This window comes from Plectropomus leopardus, chromosome 3 (assembly GCF_026936395.1).
Source record: "Plectropomus leopardus strain MGB_pleo_1.0 chromosome 3, ASM2693639v1, whole genome shotgun sequence".
Taxonomy (NCBI): domain Eukaryota; kingdom Metazoa; phylum Chordata; class Actinopteri; order Perciformes; family Serranidae; genus Plectropomus; species Plectropomus leopardus.
The window spans coordinates 4,930,001-4,948,443 of NC_142178.1; the positions used below are offsets into that span (position 1 = coordinate 4,930,001).

The following is an 18,443-nucleotide window of genomic DNA, read 5'->3' on the forward strand; positions in this document are numbered from 1 at the left end:
TAGTTGTGGCCACCAGATGCTTAGATGTAACATTTATGAGTTCTTATCCTGCTGATTTCATTTAAATTTGCATTTTTTTTTTCATTTTCTTTTTCTCCACTCCTCTGGAGTCCACTTGACTGATCGCATCACTTGTTGTCCAGACTGTGATGACTCACTTAAACTTTTTATTTTCTGGGCTGATTTTAGCGCCCCCCTCGGGATGAGGGAAAGGGAGCACCGGGCTTATAGGAAAGGTCACTTATTTTACATCTTTAATTTTTCTTAGAAATTGACCAGTTGGTCACAGCTTAATAGGTTTCGGCTTATTGAAAGCAAAATTAGCTGGAGGTCCCAGTTATACACATTCCGCATGAGTCACACACTCAAACATACAAATAAAAGAAATGCCATAGACATGACTTAAATAAAACACTACATAAATGTCATCAACTACATTTAAAACTCAAAAAACCCAAGTCTCTCAATGGCCTACCCATCGTCTTTCACCTTTCTCTGCTTTGCTATGAGCCGCTGTGGACTCTCCTTAAATAACGTCACCCCCTCTGTGTCCGTCCTCCACCCACAAGTGCACAAATATATGAACACGCCCGCGCATACGCACGCACATTCACACTCCACAGTTACATCAGAGGCCGCTTAAATATTTAACATCCCGCAGAAATGATGTGTCTAAATTATTCACTCCTCTTCCGTTAACGCCGGCTCTGGCGGCTAAGAGCCCCACGTGGTCCCGCGGAGAGGCCCACTCCTCCTGCAGGTGCTGCCCAGCCATGAGCACACGTTAGTGGGTTAGACCTCCCCTGGGTGAGTGCACGGACCGGTGCTGGAGGTGGGGAAGGAGGAGGGGGTATGAGCTCATTCTCCTAAAATAGATGCAATGCTGTCAGACTAGGAGACTGAGAGAATGAAGGAAAGACAGTGAACCAGTCCACCCTTGTCCTCTAAGGCGTGCATTTAACTGCACTTCATTATTTTGCTCATCTGGCTGATTATTTCAACAATTGAGCACCTTAACCATCAAGTAATGCTCATTTTAAGGTTATAGAAGTGTATCAATGCACCAGAAAGCTGAATTATTGATTGATTGATTAATTAATTAGCCTTGAAATGTGCTCTGCATTTCTTTTCATGCTTTAATTTTGCTCATGCATCACAAATGACGAGGAGTTCTGAGGAGGGGGCAAACGTGTTATTTAATCTTCTCTAAAGGACGACGAAGCAGCATTCACGTTATGACCTCTGCAAACGATCCAGCTCGAAACACTAAAAATCTAATGAAGGCACTCCTTAAGCAACTTCAGAAACTAGTAGAGAAAAATGTCCATCACAATTTCCCAGACCCAAAAAAAGACATCATTCATATTCCTCAAACAGTCCAAGGCCATGTTTAAAAAATACCTACAGAAAACACTGTGAGAAACTAACATTGTTTTTGTGTACACAGATCTGCAAAAACAGCCAATACCGCTGTAGTCTGCATGGCCAGTAGTTGGAGTTGTGACTTTGTGATGACACAACATTAGAAAAACACCACGAGCATGCGGGAAGTGCCGCCATGACGTCACCAGGTTGCGTTTTTTAAAGATTAGACTCTGGAACCCTATTTCAAAAGTTTGCATTTTTAGGCCCCCAAAACACCGTTGTCGTGTGAACGAAAAACCACAAACCACAACAAAAGTTTAAAGTTTCATGCAAGTACTGTTGCTGTGTAAACAGCCCATAAAACTTAAATACATTAAATCTACACTGATATATAAAGAAGAAAAGAGCAGACAATCCTCACATTTTTAGAACTGCAACCAGAGAAATATTGTTTTGTCAAAAAAAACCAAACATTTTTTGATAAATTATAACATGAACAGTCATTCAAATGTCAACATTTGTTGTGGGTAAATTTTCTGTCTCACAACTCATCATTTTGACTTGAACTACCACACGTAGGAAATGAATCCCTTTAAGGATGGCTAGAAATGCCACCACAGAAAGTTAATTTTGAGCATTTTTTGCTGTCTAATCTTGTGGAAATATATGCATGCAGCAGTACAGAGAAAAAAAAAAAGCCAATGAGGCATAACAAATAAGCAAAAGGTTTGGTCTGTCAGGTGTGTAGCCAGTTTCAAGAAACATTTCAGAGCCACTGTGTACGCACTTTTTATGTTACAAAGCTAGCATGCTGCCAATGTTAGCTGAACACGCTGTAAGACTTTTCACTTAAAAAAATGTGTGAATAAAGCTGTATTTAATTAATCAATCTCAGCATTAAATCATTTCGGTGCTAAGTTCCTGTGGAATAGTGCACAAAGTCTGTCCAAAATCCTTCGCAAAAGTCTTCTGAATATACTTGAGGCAAATGTCAGACAGAAATACAAAAACATTCCACAAATGTATCAAAGAGGTTCTCGTACAGATAAATTAAGCTCGGGTTGACTTGCATGCGTACGTGGAGCTATGTGGAAACACTTTCTGTTAATTTGAGTTGCCTGATGGGTCAGGTACCACAAACCATGACCGACGATGATTCAGTGAGGTCAGTTCATCTTTAAAAATTCAGGATTAAAGATTTGTTTATACATGTTCTGAAAACCCCTTGTGTTCATCTAAAAGTCCTGACCACCTCTGACTCCAATAATCCAGTCTCAGTGGTGATTTAGTGGTTTCTATCTGGAGCTGAACGAATACATCACTGTGTGCGTGCGCACACGAAAACACCCTCAGAGTACTTCCACAGTCATGATTCATTAGTCAAAGTCTGGCTGAATGTGAATGAAGACCGAGCCACCAGTCAACTGAGGTGTGAGAGTCACTCCAACCAGCTAATGTCACACTGCAGCGTGGTGATAATCCCTGCAATCATAAACAGATGCTCAAGGGCCACAAACCACACAGTAAACACACAAACACATTCCCACAAACATGCATGCATACCCACGCAAACATAAATACAGAAACACACACACAAACACACACACTACTAACACCTCACAGCCTGGCAGATGTAGAGTACTACAGGTTTGCAGGCTGTGGTTGGGAAGGAAATAACAAACCACCTCAGAAACCAATTATTACTGCACTGATGCCACTGCTGCCATAACACACACTTTAAACTAACAATCTGACACACACACTCACACACACACACAGAGTCCTGTTACCATAGTTATATCCCAAACCTTGTGGACATTTCCGTGACCCAGACAAACCGCCTTTATTCCAAAACCACTTCAAAACGACCAGTGTGAGTGTGTGTGAATGTTTGTATATTTACTCCAACGGTTCATGTGTTTGGTTCAAAGCCAGTGAAGTCAACCATCATCCAAAAGTTTTACACATGCTTATCTGATCTGTAACTTAACAGGCTGTTCTCATGCACTCTTTGTATTTTTTGTATGAAAAGTATTGCGCCGAAATCCATACATATCCCAAGTGACGTATTTTGGAAGGCTGCGATCACGTGATCAATGCGCCGATGGGAGTAAAGAAGGAAGCCGTCCCAAGCAGTCGATAAGGAGGCAGGTTGGAGTGACAAATGAGTCACAATACTCTGGACTTTTCCCTGTGACTTTCCAGTTAGTTCTCATTCTGAAATTGTCAAATACTGCTGCTTTGTCAGTGATTTTGGTGCAAGATACTGACGCCAAAAGCCACCTTTTACGGCAATATGATATGCCACCAGGCTGTGTCAGTTTGTAACACAGCTAGACTGAACCTTTCTTGGTGGCCGCCAATCAGCCACATGGTACCTGGCACAGCAGTATGATATGTGGACGGCCGGCGTCAGTTGATCACGCAGCTGGACGGATTCTGTTTCAGACGGATTCTGGACAGTATCAGGTTGAAATGCTGCCTATAACAATGTAATAAAAGAGCAGAAAGGTCCCTATAGGGTGGGTGGGAGGTGTGGTAGATGAGTACAACAAACCCTGGACTTTCAGGCAGGAGCCCTACATCCTGTTGTTGCCTAATCCTAACTATGTTCTTTTGTTGACATTTAAGCATTTCTTGCGGCATTATGGAACATCAACAGCAGACACAGGAGGATACCTAGTGCACATTATGTAGATGTGAAAGTCCACTGACAAAGCGGCAACATGTGACGACTTGGGATATGAACATGTTGGACCTTCCCCAGGAGACAACCATTCAGAACCATGTGGCCTTTGAGCAAACTTTGATTCATTTTAAGATACATCACCACGATGTTTCTTTCCCTAAACCTAACCAAAGTAACTTTACTTGCCTAAACCTAACCTCTGTGACTTAACATTGAGGACATAATGTCACCTGTGGGACACTGATTCCTAGGATATCATATGAACTGCTGTATGACGATACGTTAAATCTAAACACTTAAGAGAAATGCCATATCAGCACCAAAACATTGCACTGCAGAAATTCAGAAAACATTCACATTCAGCAGTACTGAAGAACTTTACCCCAAACTTTGAGCATTTACTGGCAAATACAACAAAAGTTGGCAGCTGCACTGACAGGCAGGCACTCACGAAAATCTATCATGAATTACTGTTTAAGACAGAGCTATTGTAGGGAAAAAGGCTTTCTGTGTGCAGATAATTTCAAGCTCTGTAGCTCAATAAAAATGGAAGAAAACATTTGAAAGTTTGCCCTGAAATGATCTGAGAGAACAATGTCATCACTCACAGGCTTTGGAGCTAATCATTTAGCACTAATCCATTGCTTTTCTTTGGAATCCATCCGCATTATCTGCCCTCACGGTGGCAATTATCTTTTGCAAGTCACACTGTCCACATATTACAACGCAATCCCTCAGAGGTTTTGTGATCACTGTTGATAGACACGTCTCACTACCTGTAATCTGTTCCACAATTATTCATCGCTGTTAAAATGATCTCTGATAATGCGATCACTCAATTAAAGGCTAATTATGAGGCTTTATCTCACCGCTGTTCTTTTAAATCATTGTCTTAACACCTGTAATTATTGTTTCCTTTCTCTCTGCATATCTGTGGGCGCTATCACCTTTAATCTCACAGAATTTGAATTGGATAGCGGCTGTAAACCAGTCAAACGTGAGAGGATAAGAGGATCAGGAACTGCTCTCTTTCCTATTCTTCATAATCTACAGGGAGAGGGTGAAGAATGGATGACATTCCTATAAGAAGTGGACAATAGAGAGGGAGAGCGAGATGGGTGGGTATGGGAGAAAAACATGAGGAGAGGTTAAAGAATAAACGAGTGGGTGTAAGGGTTGGATGGGGGGCAAAATCAAGATAAAACCAGTACTGACAGAGCAGCCTTGCGTAAGTTAATGCACATGCGTGAGTGTATCCATACCCATGCATGTGTTTGTGCACGTGCACGCATGTGTTGTGACATGCCGATCTCCTCCACACCTCCTTCAACCACCTACCCCTCCTCCATACCCCCCAGCTACTGCCCCACACCTGACCCCACCCTGCCCAGCCCTGCAGGGCCTGTCGCAAGAAAAGGATGAGAAGGGGAACCGTTTTCCACCCCTGTGGGGGGCAGTCACTGTGGATCCGTCAGCCCAGCTTAGGGCCCTCTCCTCTGGGCAGCAGTGCCCAGCAGCCCCCCTCTGGCCCCCCCAGAGGACGGAGGCCTTTGAAATGAGCCCCCAGACTCCAGACTCCGGAGGCGTGCCATTGTCCGGCAGCCGCGGGGGGGCATTGATGACTGACTCCACCTTTGTGTTTGTGAACATGCCACGCCAGAGACGCTGAATTACAGTTGAACACTCACAAGGACAACAGAAAACAACCATGTTGTGTCAGAAAGTTAGCCGCTGTCAAAGGTGTTTGTTGCCATCAGAGGCGAGACAAAGACTTTATCTGCTGTTGCTCTTCATAGACTGATCAAAATTGCATGTGCAAGTTCCTTTTTTTGCACATATGTAGAATGAGAGACTGTAATTAACAGCACCTTCCTGCACAGAGGGGAATCACAAAGTTTACTGTTACAACCGAATCCTATGCAGTTAAATATTGCCCTCTTTGTCTGCAGATCTGGGCAGGAACTCCCAGATCTGCTTAGCTGGACAGAACCCAGCACTGGTTGCATGAGAAACGCTAGCAGATTCCTTATAGTGGTCCACAGAGTTTCTCTCTCTGTCAACAAAGAGCAGCCACAGTGCAGCAGAGAGCAGAGAAAAACCAGGCACGACACGCCCAAGACAAGGAATCATGATACTTCATCCTTTTCATCCCGACCACTCCTGAAGAATTCACCCAAAACAGCTATCATACAGGTAAACTACCTTCATTTGATTTCAGTGCTGTATGTACGCCTGCGTGTGTTTACAGATGGATATCTGATTGTGTACACAGGTATGTCTGTGTTTTTGTAAACGTGTGTGTAAGCAGCAAGGATTTTTATGTGTCTTTAATTAAAAGCTTGTCTCTAAGCCTCCTCAGACTCTGTCACAGTCTGCTGCATTCCAGCGTGTCATTGGCTGCCAGTCAGGCCACGCAACACACAAACACACTCGCATACAGACAGCTCCGCACATCAAGCAAAGTTGACAGTCTACACAATGGGCATATCAGCAGTCAGGGGTCTGCATCCCCCTTCTGTCCTGCTCTCTCACACACCACCGAGACTTAATTATGCCATAACTGCCTCGGGGTTGGATGCTGAATACCAGTGATTCCAGGCCAACGCCATAACAACCTCTGGCTGTTCACTCAGTCATTGCCCCATGACTCAATTTCATATTTCTTCCTCTTGGACTGAGACGCTGGCAGTCGCACATCATGACAGTCAGGTTTAACATTTATGGAGACAAATAGATGGTAGGGGTTTCTGAATAGTACGATCAGTAAAAAAATGTTTAAATCTTATGTTAAGGCCTACTCCTGCAGGAAGAGGGGGCCCCTCCGCAGGACCACGTGGATCTCAACCTAGCTTTGGGTGAATGATGTGTTTATGATCAGTTTTCTGTGCAACTTCTGGCTGCCATGAACAAAATAAAAATAACACACCTGTCCTAGATTGCAGACAGGTCGACTGATTTAAAGCTTGATGACATCTTGCATCAAAATTCTGGTGGTGTCAGAAATTAGGAACCATATTCACACAAAGGGCCGACTTCTACAGGCCACTTCTACAGAGCAACCAATCAATAAAGCCATGAAACTAGTGTGCAGTTAAAAGGAGCGAGGCGTCAGCACTCAATGACGAGATAAAACGGTCAGTAAAACAAGTTTTTCAACAACTGTGAATCACTGCAACCATAAGAGGCCGTTGAGCATGCTGTCATAAATGTGCACACAAATTATTAGGCTGATTGGTTAGCCAGGGTTATAGCTTAATTTTTGCATTTTCAAAACATGCACAGGTTTAGGACATGTTTCTACAGCGCTACAACTCATCAGATATCCATTACAGTGGTTGACGAAGACAAATGTGCTACAACTGCACAAAAAAGTTTGTGCTGCAGCTTCAGAAACGTGGCCATTTCAGAAACACATGGTAAATTCCAGAACATATACAATGGAAACGTGCTGCAAATGACAAAACGTGCTGCAAGAAGCCAAACCAAATACATAAAACAGCAGACATGCTGCAACCCCAGAGATGACGCTAAGTGTAAAACATATAAATCCCGAAAAAAAAAGGCACCAAAATTGAAGTTCTCCGGGCCTCTAGGGGAAGCATTAAGTGGAGCAGCTTGATTTTTGACCCAAGATAAAGAGACAGACATCGGACAAAAGTGTGCTTGTTTTTGAAGCAGGAAGAAAATTGGAGCACAAACGACACAAAAGAAAAAGGCACATGATCTTTTCTACATTTGACTCAAGTCTTTAACAAGTGTTCCTCCATTATGTCAACTGGATTTGTGGCATGTTTGCTGTTCTATATTTGTGTTGGCTTTCTGCTTCAAGTTTTCCATGAAAGCACATTTTGGTTGTTGCATATATTCTGGATTTTTGTGTGTTTTTAAATGCTATTGTCTATGAAACTGCAGTATATTTCTCCTAATGTAAATGTTTTGTAGCATGCTTGCCCTTGTCTGCAACTATAACACAATTTGAGTTATCTCAAAATGAATCTTGCACCATCACACACGGATTGTAGCCAAGATTTTATAAACCAAATCTCACACAAGGTGTGATATGCAGTGCCAACGCTGTAATTGAAACACAAAGATTTGTAGACAACAAGGAGCACTGAAGTTGTTTTGATGGCTTGTGGGGCCAAACATCTCACTAAAAAATGTTATGTTGGTTTGTCCTTTAATTTGTCGCCTATCCGTTTGTATGCATATGACAATGAGCGTGTCTGCTTGTGTCTTTAAGGATAAGAATCCTCAAATATGCATTTGTACAGAGACTGTTTTAAGGGATAAAATCCAAAATGTAACTCACAGTCTCTCCAGCTCCTTCAGGTCCTGGAAGGCTCCTCTCTCGATCGTGGTGATTTTGTTCTCCATTAGTTGCCTGAGAGAGAGACACCAGGAGAGAGTGAGACAATTAGCAGTGGACAGAAAAAAAAGACAGAGATAGAGAGACACATTGAGCTGACAGAGTGATTTGTGCGATGACATCTTGAGAGGCCAAAGAAAAGGAGAAAGATGGCTGGATGGGGCCACAGATAAGGGAGAGTAAAGAGGAAGAGAAGGTGAAGGAGAGCAAGATAGGACACGAGAGAGGCAAAGAGATTGACACTGGAGAGGAGGGAGAGATGGCGAAGATAGCTGGCAGCGGGTGTGAATAAAAAGAAGAAAAACAGATTGGTGGAGATGGTAAGTGATCGAATGTTGAAACAGCAAGAGAGAGGGAGAGAAGACAATCAGCGGCGGGTCGATGGAGCCCCAAAATTGACTTTAAAACTGGCCCATCAGTTGGACAGCAACTCATCTATCATCCAATTTACTCTCTATCTAACCACATAGCTGTGACTACTCATTCACTTACACTAGCACAACTCCCCCAGGAGCGCTGTGCTGACCAAGCCAAGATGCCACACAAACACGCACACACATTTTTATAGACTGTCTGGTGTACACTCATGATAAACAAGAACGCACAAGTAGGAATTACGGCAGACATTAACAATTATTTTCAGTAAAAAAAACAACGAAAAACACTAAAAAACACCTCTCACAGCTCCCAAAGTGATATTTTTAAGGTGCTTGTTTTTTACCATAGATATAGAAATGTAGATACCTCATTGGGTGCTACTCTAAACTTGCCACGATGCCTCCGCGCGGGCGTCATATCGGGTGTTCAAGATCCACTAGTAAACAAATACATATGTATTGAGAGACACAGATTTCACTACAAAATAGACTGTAATTCACTTAATTCTGAACCGTTTCTGAAATATAGCAGAAGTATGAAGTTAAACTAAATAAAGTTGCATGAAATTTAAAGTCGCAGAAAATACAAATGCTCAAGTGAAGTGCCAGTACCTTAAACCTGTACTTAAGTACTTGACTTGAAGAAATGTACTTTGCTACATTTAGACAGTGGATGTTGCTTATTCAGAAGTCACCTGCATGTCCAAATGTTGTGGCTATTCAGAAGATTACTCTTCTGTCACAGAGCTGATTAGATTGCCTTCAGTAACTGAAATTAATTTAAACAGGTAACTACCATCATGTTCACCTTTCCATGTTTATAACCAAACAATTTTCATGAAAATCGGTTCAGAATTAAGGGAGTTACAGTCAATTTCGTAGTGAAATCTGCATCTCTCAATACGCGTGTATTCGTTTACTAGTGGATCTCGACCTCCCCAATATTGTGCCTTCGCAGACGCACGTCAAACGGGGAACACTGTATCTGCGTTTTTATATGTATGGTTTTAACCACCTGACTAGAATGACCCTGACACTTGATTAAATGGTCATCATAAGTGGTTATCAGCATCATAGATAAAGGTTACAAGGGTCTTGCTACAAAAACTAGGTTCAAAAGCTGTTATCAGCGCTTTACATGGACATATTTATTGTTATGTGGAGACAGCGGAAGTCAACTGACATAACTTTAGTATGAAAAGCGAGAAAGTCCATGTACAGAGGCAGTCGGAATGGTAGACGACAAACACAGGGCTTTCAATCAGAAGACCAGGGTTTGTGTCCCGTGTGAGAGCAAAAGTCAACATTGAGTTATTTAAGTATGTCACGACACTTATTTGAAGCCAAACCATGACGTTTTTCTGAACCAAACTACATAGTATTGGTACCTAAATCAAACAACAGTGAAAGATAAACTTAAACTGTTTGCAGTGCCAATGGGTATTTTTTTGCACTGACAACGGCATTCTGAACATAATAGTCAGTGCAGTAGGACAGGCTGTTCTCATACAATGTTCGTATGTACATCTATGAAAAGAAATGCAACAAAATTCGTATCTCTCCGATGTAACCATGAGTCAGTAATTTGTGTGTAACCCACATATTTAGGAAGGCTGCAATCACTTTGCTAGTGCACTGACTGGAATAAGGAAGGAAGCAGTCTGCATAAGGAGGCAGGTTTGGATTACGCATGGGTCAGAAAACAGGACTTTAAATCACCATGTTTCTTTTCCTACACATAAATTACGTAACTTTATTTGCCTAAACCTAAAGATGACCAACCATGTTTCTTTTCCTAACCATAGCCTCCGTAACTTTACGTTAAGTGCTTAACTTCACATTAAGTACATAACGTCATTCAGGGGAGCTAATTTGTCATATATTTGTTTTGTGGATATTTTCATAAGATATTATATGAACTGTTGAGACCGTATGAAAATATGTTTCGCAGGACCCTTCAAACCTATATCTATAGCATCGAAAACTACTAATAATGGGCTTTTAATCAAAAGATTTGGCAAAATTCTACAGATTTGCATTCTGGATCATAGCTGAAAATTGTAAAAAAAAAAAAATAAAAAAATTTAAAAATGAAATAAAATAAACATTAAAAAAAATCACAAATTAAATTCAATTTGGGCCCCACATTCCAAAATGCTGAAATACTTACTATCATAGATGACAACAAAATAAAAATATTCTCAGTTTTGAGATGCTGGAACCAAAAAAATGTTTCTTTTTTTTTCTCTCTTAAAGTGACTGAAATAATGAATTGATTATTAAGACTACTTGCCATAGAACTGGTTTTTGGTGGATTTATCAACTAATTGTTGCAGCTGTAATTGCAATTCAGACTGTTGAGGTTGTATGTGAATGCAGGCATCAACATACAGGAAACAGCCAGTATTAAGACTGAAGCGCATGCACACACACACACACACACACACACACACACACACACACACACACACAATTAAGGACATAATCTCTGGAGGAATTCCAACAATGTGTATTCCCTGCCATTCACTTTTAGCAACTGAATAGCACTCTCTTTCTCTCTCACACACACAATGCACACACACATAATAAAAGCAGGCTATCCCTGTCCCACTCTGGATTTATCCCAGGTAAGAAACCTGTTCTTACTTGAGTCTTTTCCTTTCCTCTCCTTCCACCCTCCCTCCCTTCCAGCTGCATTCCTCCCTCCGCGGTTCCACCTAATGACCGCTATCTCTTTCCCCCTTTGCCCGGTGGTTAAAATAAGCCCCTCCTGACACCTCCACTGGCAGATTAACACGACAGCATTAACAGGTGCCGCTGCTATTCTGTTTGGACACACATGCGGGCTCAAAGAAAGCTGCCGCCGCCAGACGCAGTGCTGCATGCGGCAGCTCCGGGGCTGCTGCTGCTGCTGCTGGCTGAGGATGCTCAACAGGACTGCAAACAGTTAAATCTGGGGTTGTGGTATTTGGGGAGGAAAAAAAGTTGTTGGGAATGCAAGGTGCTGCCTGTCAGAGGCGTGCGTGAGAGAATTTTCTTTTGCAAAGGAGGAGAATTTAAAAAAACAACAACAAAAAAACACTTACAACACTCGCAGATGCCTCAGTCCTGCAAAATCCGCCTTGGAGATTTTAGTGAGGTTGTTTGCATTCAAGTCCCTGGAGAGAGAAAATGATAAAGAACAGACAGTCAGTGAATGTGATATCATATGTTAATAAGGGCAAAGCAGGTGAGCTCCTGAAGGGCTTTTTGTTGAAACTTGGTGTGCCGTGGCCGGGATGTAATTTGTCATCTGAGCGTCGGAGAAATCGAGAGGATCTGCCGCACTACACTGGGCAAATTTTAATTTCATCAAGGAGTCTCTGGCTAATAAAACACCAGCCCTGTTTAACTCAAAGCCCACTTGTCCAAATCCGTTTTTGATTAACTTGCTGGTCTCCAGACAAACCGATGTGGTCTACGGAGGCTGTGCTTAATGCAACAGTGCGAAACCACCAACACAACCACAGCGGTGCCTCGAACTTCAGCTCCGCGATCAGCGAGCCGACCGTTAGACACGAGCTGGAAAGTGTTTTTTTTACAGATCAACACAAAATGCACATTTGGCAGCATTTACGCATCGCGAGGTGAGGGGAGTTTTTGACGCGTTGGCTCACATGTGAAGCCCTGCGCTTTAAGATGTGGTCCCCAAGGAAACAATATTCCTAATACGCATGAGCATGCAGTTTAAAAGGACGTAAAATTGTCTACTAGTGTAACAACAAGAGTATTAATTTACAAAATATGAGTATTATATATAACAGAAAAGGCAAATATAGGGTATCAAATACCAAAAAGTGTGATGAGACTGCCGTAAACTCTCAAATCCCTTCGGAAAAAATGCCATAAAAAATACTAAATAAAATTAGCGCACACATGTCATTCAGCGTCACTGACAGAGGGATGATTCATATTCTCGGGATTTTCACAATAAAGCGTGTTGCAGTTGTTTCAGAAATGTTACAAACTGCGCTTTTCTCCCACTCGGTACTCACAGCCTCTCCGTGTTGCGGGGTATGTTCCTGGGCACGCTGCGCAGCCCTTGGCCGTGACAGTCCACTGTAGTCCCGGTGCAGGAGCACTGGGCCGGGCAGGGCTGTCCGTCCGCTCCGCCGGACAGGACCGACACCACAACAGCCACCAGCAGCAGCCCCCGCGCAGTCGCCGGGGAGCGGCCGGGGCCAACGGGGCTCAGAGCTCCCACCATCACTGCGGCAAGTGGGGGGCCAATATGAGACCCACAAAAATACTCACGAAAATACAAGGGGCGTTCAAAAAAGAAGAAAAAAAGCCCTGAAATCCCCCGAAACAGCTCACCAAACTCCGCACGCAACGGGATGCCGTCCTCCTTTTCGCTGTCCTCCTTTCAGACGTGTGTGAGTGAAATTTTGGAATTTACATTTGGGTCTTCTTGGAGGGGTGTGTGGAGGCTGTGAACCGGGAATTTGGTCCCTCTGGGCAGGCAAGAGGGGAGGTCGACGCGGCGGTGGACCGGCTCTCTGGCTGCGCTACAGCGGCGCAAACTTCCACATGTCCCCGGCATGCGGTGCCCAAATCCCTCCGGCGTGTGTTGTGTCTGTGTGTGTGTGTGTGTGTGCGTGCGTGTGTGTGTATGTGTGTGCGGAACCAAAGCCCAGTGATCGCTCCTTGATCTGATCCACAGAAACACACTCTCACACACACTTTAGTGCAGACACACACACACACACACACACACACACACACACACTCCAGGTGAGGTGGTTATTAATTCACAACACGCGTCCGGAGAGGTGGAAGCGGCAGCGTCCGGTTTCCCCCCAAAATAAGCTCAGCACAGGCAGGTCACCGTGGCGGAGAGATATTGATTCCGATCAGGTATCAATAGCCGGTCAGTGGTAGGGGTGTAAGCAATGTGAGGGAGGGAAAAAGCCCAGTGAAAGACCAGCGCGCAATACTATAATCCAACTCTGCGTGGTGCGTCAAAGCGCTGCTCCCGAGAGTGTGTGAGAGGAGAGAGAGGGAGAGGGAGAGGGAGAGAGAGAGAGAGAGAGAGAGAGAGAGAGAGACGGGAGCGGGCACGTCTGCTACTGCGTCTGTCCGGTCTATCTCTCCCCTCTCTCTCTCTCTCACACACACACATGCACACACAAACACACACACTGCGTAGGCTTCCAACTGGCCGTCAGTCAAACAGCAACAGTTTGACCTCGGAAGGGGACTTTCATTCTCACTGCAGTGTCCCGGTCACCTGATGCTTTATTCATCTGGCCTCGGGAAGGCGACAGAGCCTCTCGGTGAAATCCAATGTGCACAAAATGAGGGGAAACCCATCTGATTTCTACATTTCCACGGCGCTCACCAAAAAACGAAAATAATAATAAAGTGCTGTACACATTTGTTGCTCTTCTGTCTTCAGACAGTGTCCACTTAAAGGACACATTAAAACAACATCCGTCCCCCATAATGGACACACACTTGTTAGGATAGGATGAACCCTCAACAACTTTCATATCCACAGTAAGTGCGCTGCATTATGCAAATTCCAATTAAGTTGTTTTTAATCATCATAAACAAAATGAGTTTTCAGTTCAATTACGAAAGCAGCTATCGGCTTCATAAATGAAGAATTATGAGTCCCTTTAGAACAGAGGATTCAGCAAACTGGAAAGGGACTTTGCAGCACTTATATCAACTTTATCACATTGGTCCACACCATGACATGCCACGCAAGTCCTGCAGAAACACTGTAACCACCTCTCCAGAGCCCCATGGACCCATTCAAAGCTTTCAATGACTCTACCTTTGCAATATTGTATGTTTTACTGCACTACATTTATTTGACATACTTACTTTTAATTTTTTAAGATAAACACACACACCACACACACACATGCCCCATATATATATATATATATATATATATATATATATATATATATATATATATATATATATATATACACACACATAAAGCTATATGAGTACTGTGTAGTGTGTATAATTGATACTTTTTGCTTTTGATTCTTTAAGTACATTTGTGCTGATAATACTGAATCCAGGACTTTTTCTTGTCATTAAGCATGTTTAGACTGTGGTATTTCTACTTTTACATTAGGAAAATATCTGAGTACTTTTCCTACCACTGGTAACAACATCATAGCCAAAATTTCAGTAAGTATCAGCTGACAAATCATGAGCTCACCTCCTTCTTCAGCTGGGAGTGTGGCTGGGTCATTGGTGGGGGGAGACAGGCCTGCTGAGGATGAAGCTGCATCTGTAGTTTGGCCTGATAGTAGACAGGGACATTGACAGACAGGGACAACAGATTTAGTGTGAAGAACTTGCTTAAAGTTCGCATGTATTGATTAAATGACGGTTAAAAGAGGAGCAAAATGTAAACACTGGGAGTTTCCTGTGCAGATTAAGGGAGCAAACGTAGTTTATTTCACTATGGACTAAACAGGTTCATTTCCACCACTCACGGTGACCCCCACCTCTCTTTATGAAGAAGTGTCTGATATGCTGTCACCCCTTCCCCAGTCCTTTTGGTTTTTGGTACCCAAACTTTTCTCGTGAAAGCTTTAACTTGAGGATCAGCTCCACCGACACTCCTCACTTTACTTTGTTAGCAGGTACCGTTAGCGCCAGGTGCAAGGACAGGACCGAACCATTTAAAAAGACAGGGGGGAGGGGGGCAACAAAAGAGGCTCTCTGAATGTGTCTCTTTTTACCAAACAAAAGTAGGGGGAAATGAACTGTGAGTATTAGTTGGCACATTCTACATTAAATTACCCAGTAATGATGATAGGTTAATGATTTTCTACTGAAAAAAATCTTTACATTCTTACACTTTTTAGGACCCCTGTTAGTAATGGGCCCTTAGAATCGCCCCAAATTTTCTCCCCAACGCCTCAAAACCCGGAAACCACGCCCACCGGGAGTCACAGTATGCAAACAAGGCTGAAACACAAACAAAATGTCAAATTGCTATCTGAAAACATTAGTTATTGGCAAGTCAAATATATATGTTAGCACCTTATATCTCCCAGACATGAAGAGTAATATTTAACTTCAACCTCTACAGTTTGTTTCGTTAAATTATAGCAAAATACCAAAATACTTGCTGCCAAGTGTCAGGATCACACAGCGTCCCCCCATTCTTTCTGCTGATCCCTCACTCCTGTATCCTCTTTCTTTTTCTCTTAAAGGCACAGTGTTGCTGTTCGGCAGCTTATAAAAATGTAGGGTTGTTGTTTGAAATGTAAAACCTTTGTTACGATTTGGCCCTTCATTTACATGACAACAGCTTTTTGGCAGCCTAAAAACTCAAACTTTTGAAATCGGGTTCCAGAGTGTAATTTTTTGAGAACTCAACCCCTTCTGTCGCCATGTAAACTGGCAATACATGGATCCTGTGAAAATGTGACGTCACAGTCACACTTGGCATTTGCTTGTGGTGTCCTTCTATGGTGTGTCTATACAAAGTTACATTGCCAGTTAGTGGCCTGGCATGCATACTACAGCATTTTCTGTTGTTTTTGCAGATCTGTGTGAACAAGGATCATTCTCACGATGCCTTGGTTCTGGTTTCTTCACAATGTTGGTAGTGCATCCCGTCCACAGCAGATTTGCGGTATTTTTCCTGTTGTTTGCTTGCAGATGGAAAAGACATGGAGGCACATTCACTCAATACTAAGTCAATGGATTGTTAGATGCACTCTGTCTTTATTGTGATGTGTATGCTAACACTAAAATGTCAGTCAGTCAGTCATTTTCTGTAACCGCTTGTCCTCGTAAGGGTCGCGGGGGGGCTGGAGCCAATCGGCCAAGCTGTCATCAGGCGGAAGGCGGGGTACACCCTGGACAGTTCGCCAGACTATCGCAGGGCCGACACATATAGACGAACAACTGTACACGCTCACAGTCACACCTAAGGGCAGTTTAGAGTCACCAATTAACCTGAGCTGCATGTCTTTGGACTGTGGGAGGAAGCTGGAGACCCCGGAGAGAACCGCAGACACGGGGAGAACATGCAAACTCCACACAGAAGGGCCCCCGCCCGGACCGAACCCCGTTCCAACCGGGATTCGAACCAGGGACCCTCTTGCTGTGAGGCAACAGTGCTAACCACAAAGCCACCATGCTGTTGTTTCAATTATTATTATAATTGTTTTAATGGGGAAAAAAGGCGCATCTTTATTGGCATCCTCCTGACTGAGCTGTAAGATCAGCTAGCTCAGGTGAGCTAGCACGAGCCTCTCATCCATGAGTAGATGTACATTTCCTCCTACATGGTGATCAGGGTTGGAAATTAACTTTTTGTCCACCTGCCATTGTGGCTGAGTGCCATCTAGTTCCATTATACTGGACAGAAGGCAGACATCTCTATGGCCGATATCTCCAATACGCAGCAACTCACACCAAAACTATATAGATGAATAAATACTACTACAGGTAAGAGGAAAAATATGTACTTTTAAATTTTTGGATGAACTGGCCCTTTAAAGTAGGATCATGTGCAAAACAGCCTCTTTTATGTCATTATAACATATTCAGTTTTTATGCTTGTCATGAACACTTGTTTTGCCCAACATTTAAAAAGATTCACGGTGACTTATTGTACTTGCAATATTAATTATAATGTATTGAATTTTTATAGACACAGACACTTTACATATACATGCAAATAGTAAACTACTGCTGGATTCCAGTCCTTATTGGAATGACACTGGTGGATTACAGAGCAGAGGTAGTGATTCTTCATTAGGGATCAGTGATGTATCATCTCAACAAGTTTGACAGATCTGTGGTGAGGCATGTCTCCTTCTCTCTGTCTCTTGATCCCTCTCTGGCTCCCAAGACAGAATACAAACAGCTGTGTGTGATTGCAATGCTGATGTGTACTCTGTGTGTGTGTGTGTGTGTGTGTGTGTGTGTGTGTGTGTGTGTGTTTTATACCGCTCCCCGAATTCCCTATCCCACCCCTCACACAAACACATGGTCCCATAGTCACACACATACAGCCTACTCAGACAGTGGTTTTGGGGGGATAGACAGCAAGGAATTGTAATATAGCTGAACAAAAGGGGAGCAGACTGAGGCATAAGTGCAGACAGGAGGGCAGAAGCCGGTCACTGATGGTGGTGTATCATAGCGAGGGAGGGAGACGAGAGGAAGCAAAGGGGAGGAGATGGAGGATGATCTCCCCCCATCTCCTGCAAGACAGCAAGGCTTCAGGGCACACAGCCTGTTTAGACACAGCCTAACCTGACCCGCCCTCCTCTTAACCCTCCACCCCCACACACACATACACACAATTGTCTAAGATTACACCTTAAACCCAGGTCAAGCTACAAGACTGTTTAAATCTAGCTGAGGGCAGTGCATACATAACATAAGCCTTTATTGTCGCCCCGAGGAGAACATTTTCTTGGGCATTTGAAAGAACACAGGCGACACACATGTACAATCAAACTGCAATTAGCATAGTATCACTATCAGATCCATACACCCCACGAATACTGCAGAAACCCCTGCACCCCCAACAGAGGTCCTGGAAATGTCCTAAAATCCAAGAAATGTCCTATAGTCCTAGAAATGTCCTAAAATCCAAGAAATGTCC

At 43.2% G+C, this 18,443-nt stretch overlaps 1 protein-coding gene across 11 annotated transcripts in view; it reads right to left on the minus strand.

The window, feature by feature from the left end:
- Window positions 1-13,822, minus strand: part of slit2 (slit homolog 2 (Drosophila)) — a 129,432-nt gene extending 115,610 nt beyond the window's left edge. For 10 of the 11 annotated variants that reach the window (XM_088075403.1, XM_088075400.1, XM_042484929.2 and 7 more), the window contains exons 1-3: window positions 12,835-13,822; window positions 11,887-11,958; window positions 8,367-8,438 (exon numbers count right to left, since the gene is read on the minus strand). In XM_088075403.1, coding sequence (XP_087931529.1) covers window positions 8,367-8,438; window positions 11,887-11,958; window positions 12,835-13,046 — 356 coding nt within the window. In that variant the 5' untranslated portion in view covers window positions 13,047-13,822. The remainder of the gene's footprint in view (window positions 1-8,366; window positions 8,439-11,886; window positions 11,959-12,834) is intronic. The other variant, XM_042484930.2, reaches the window with a different exon arrangement.
- Window positions 13,823-18,443: the final 4,621 nt, after the last annotated feature.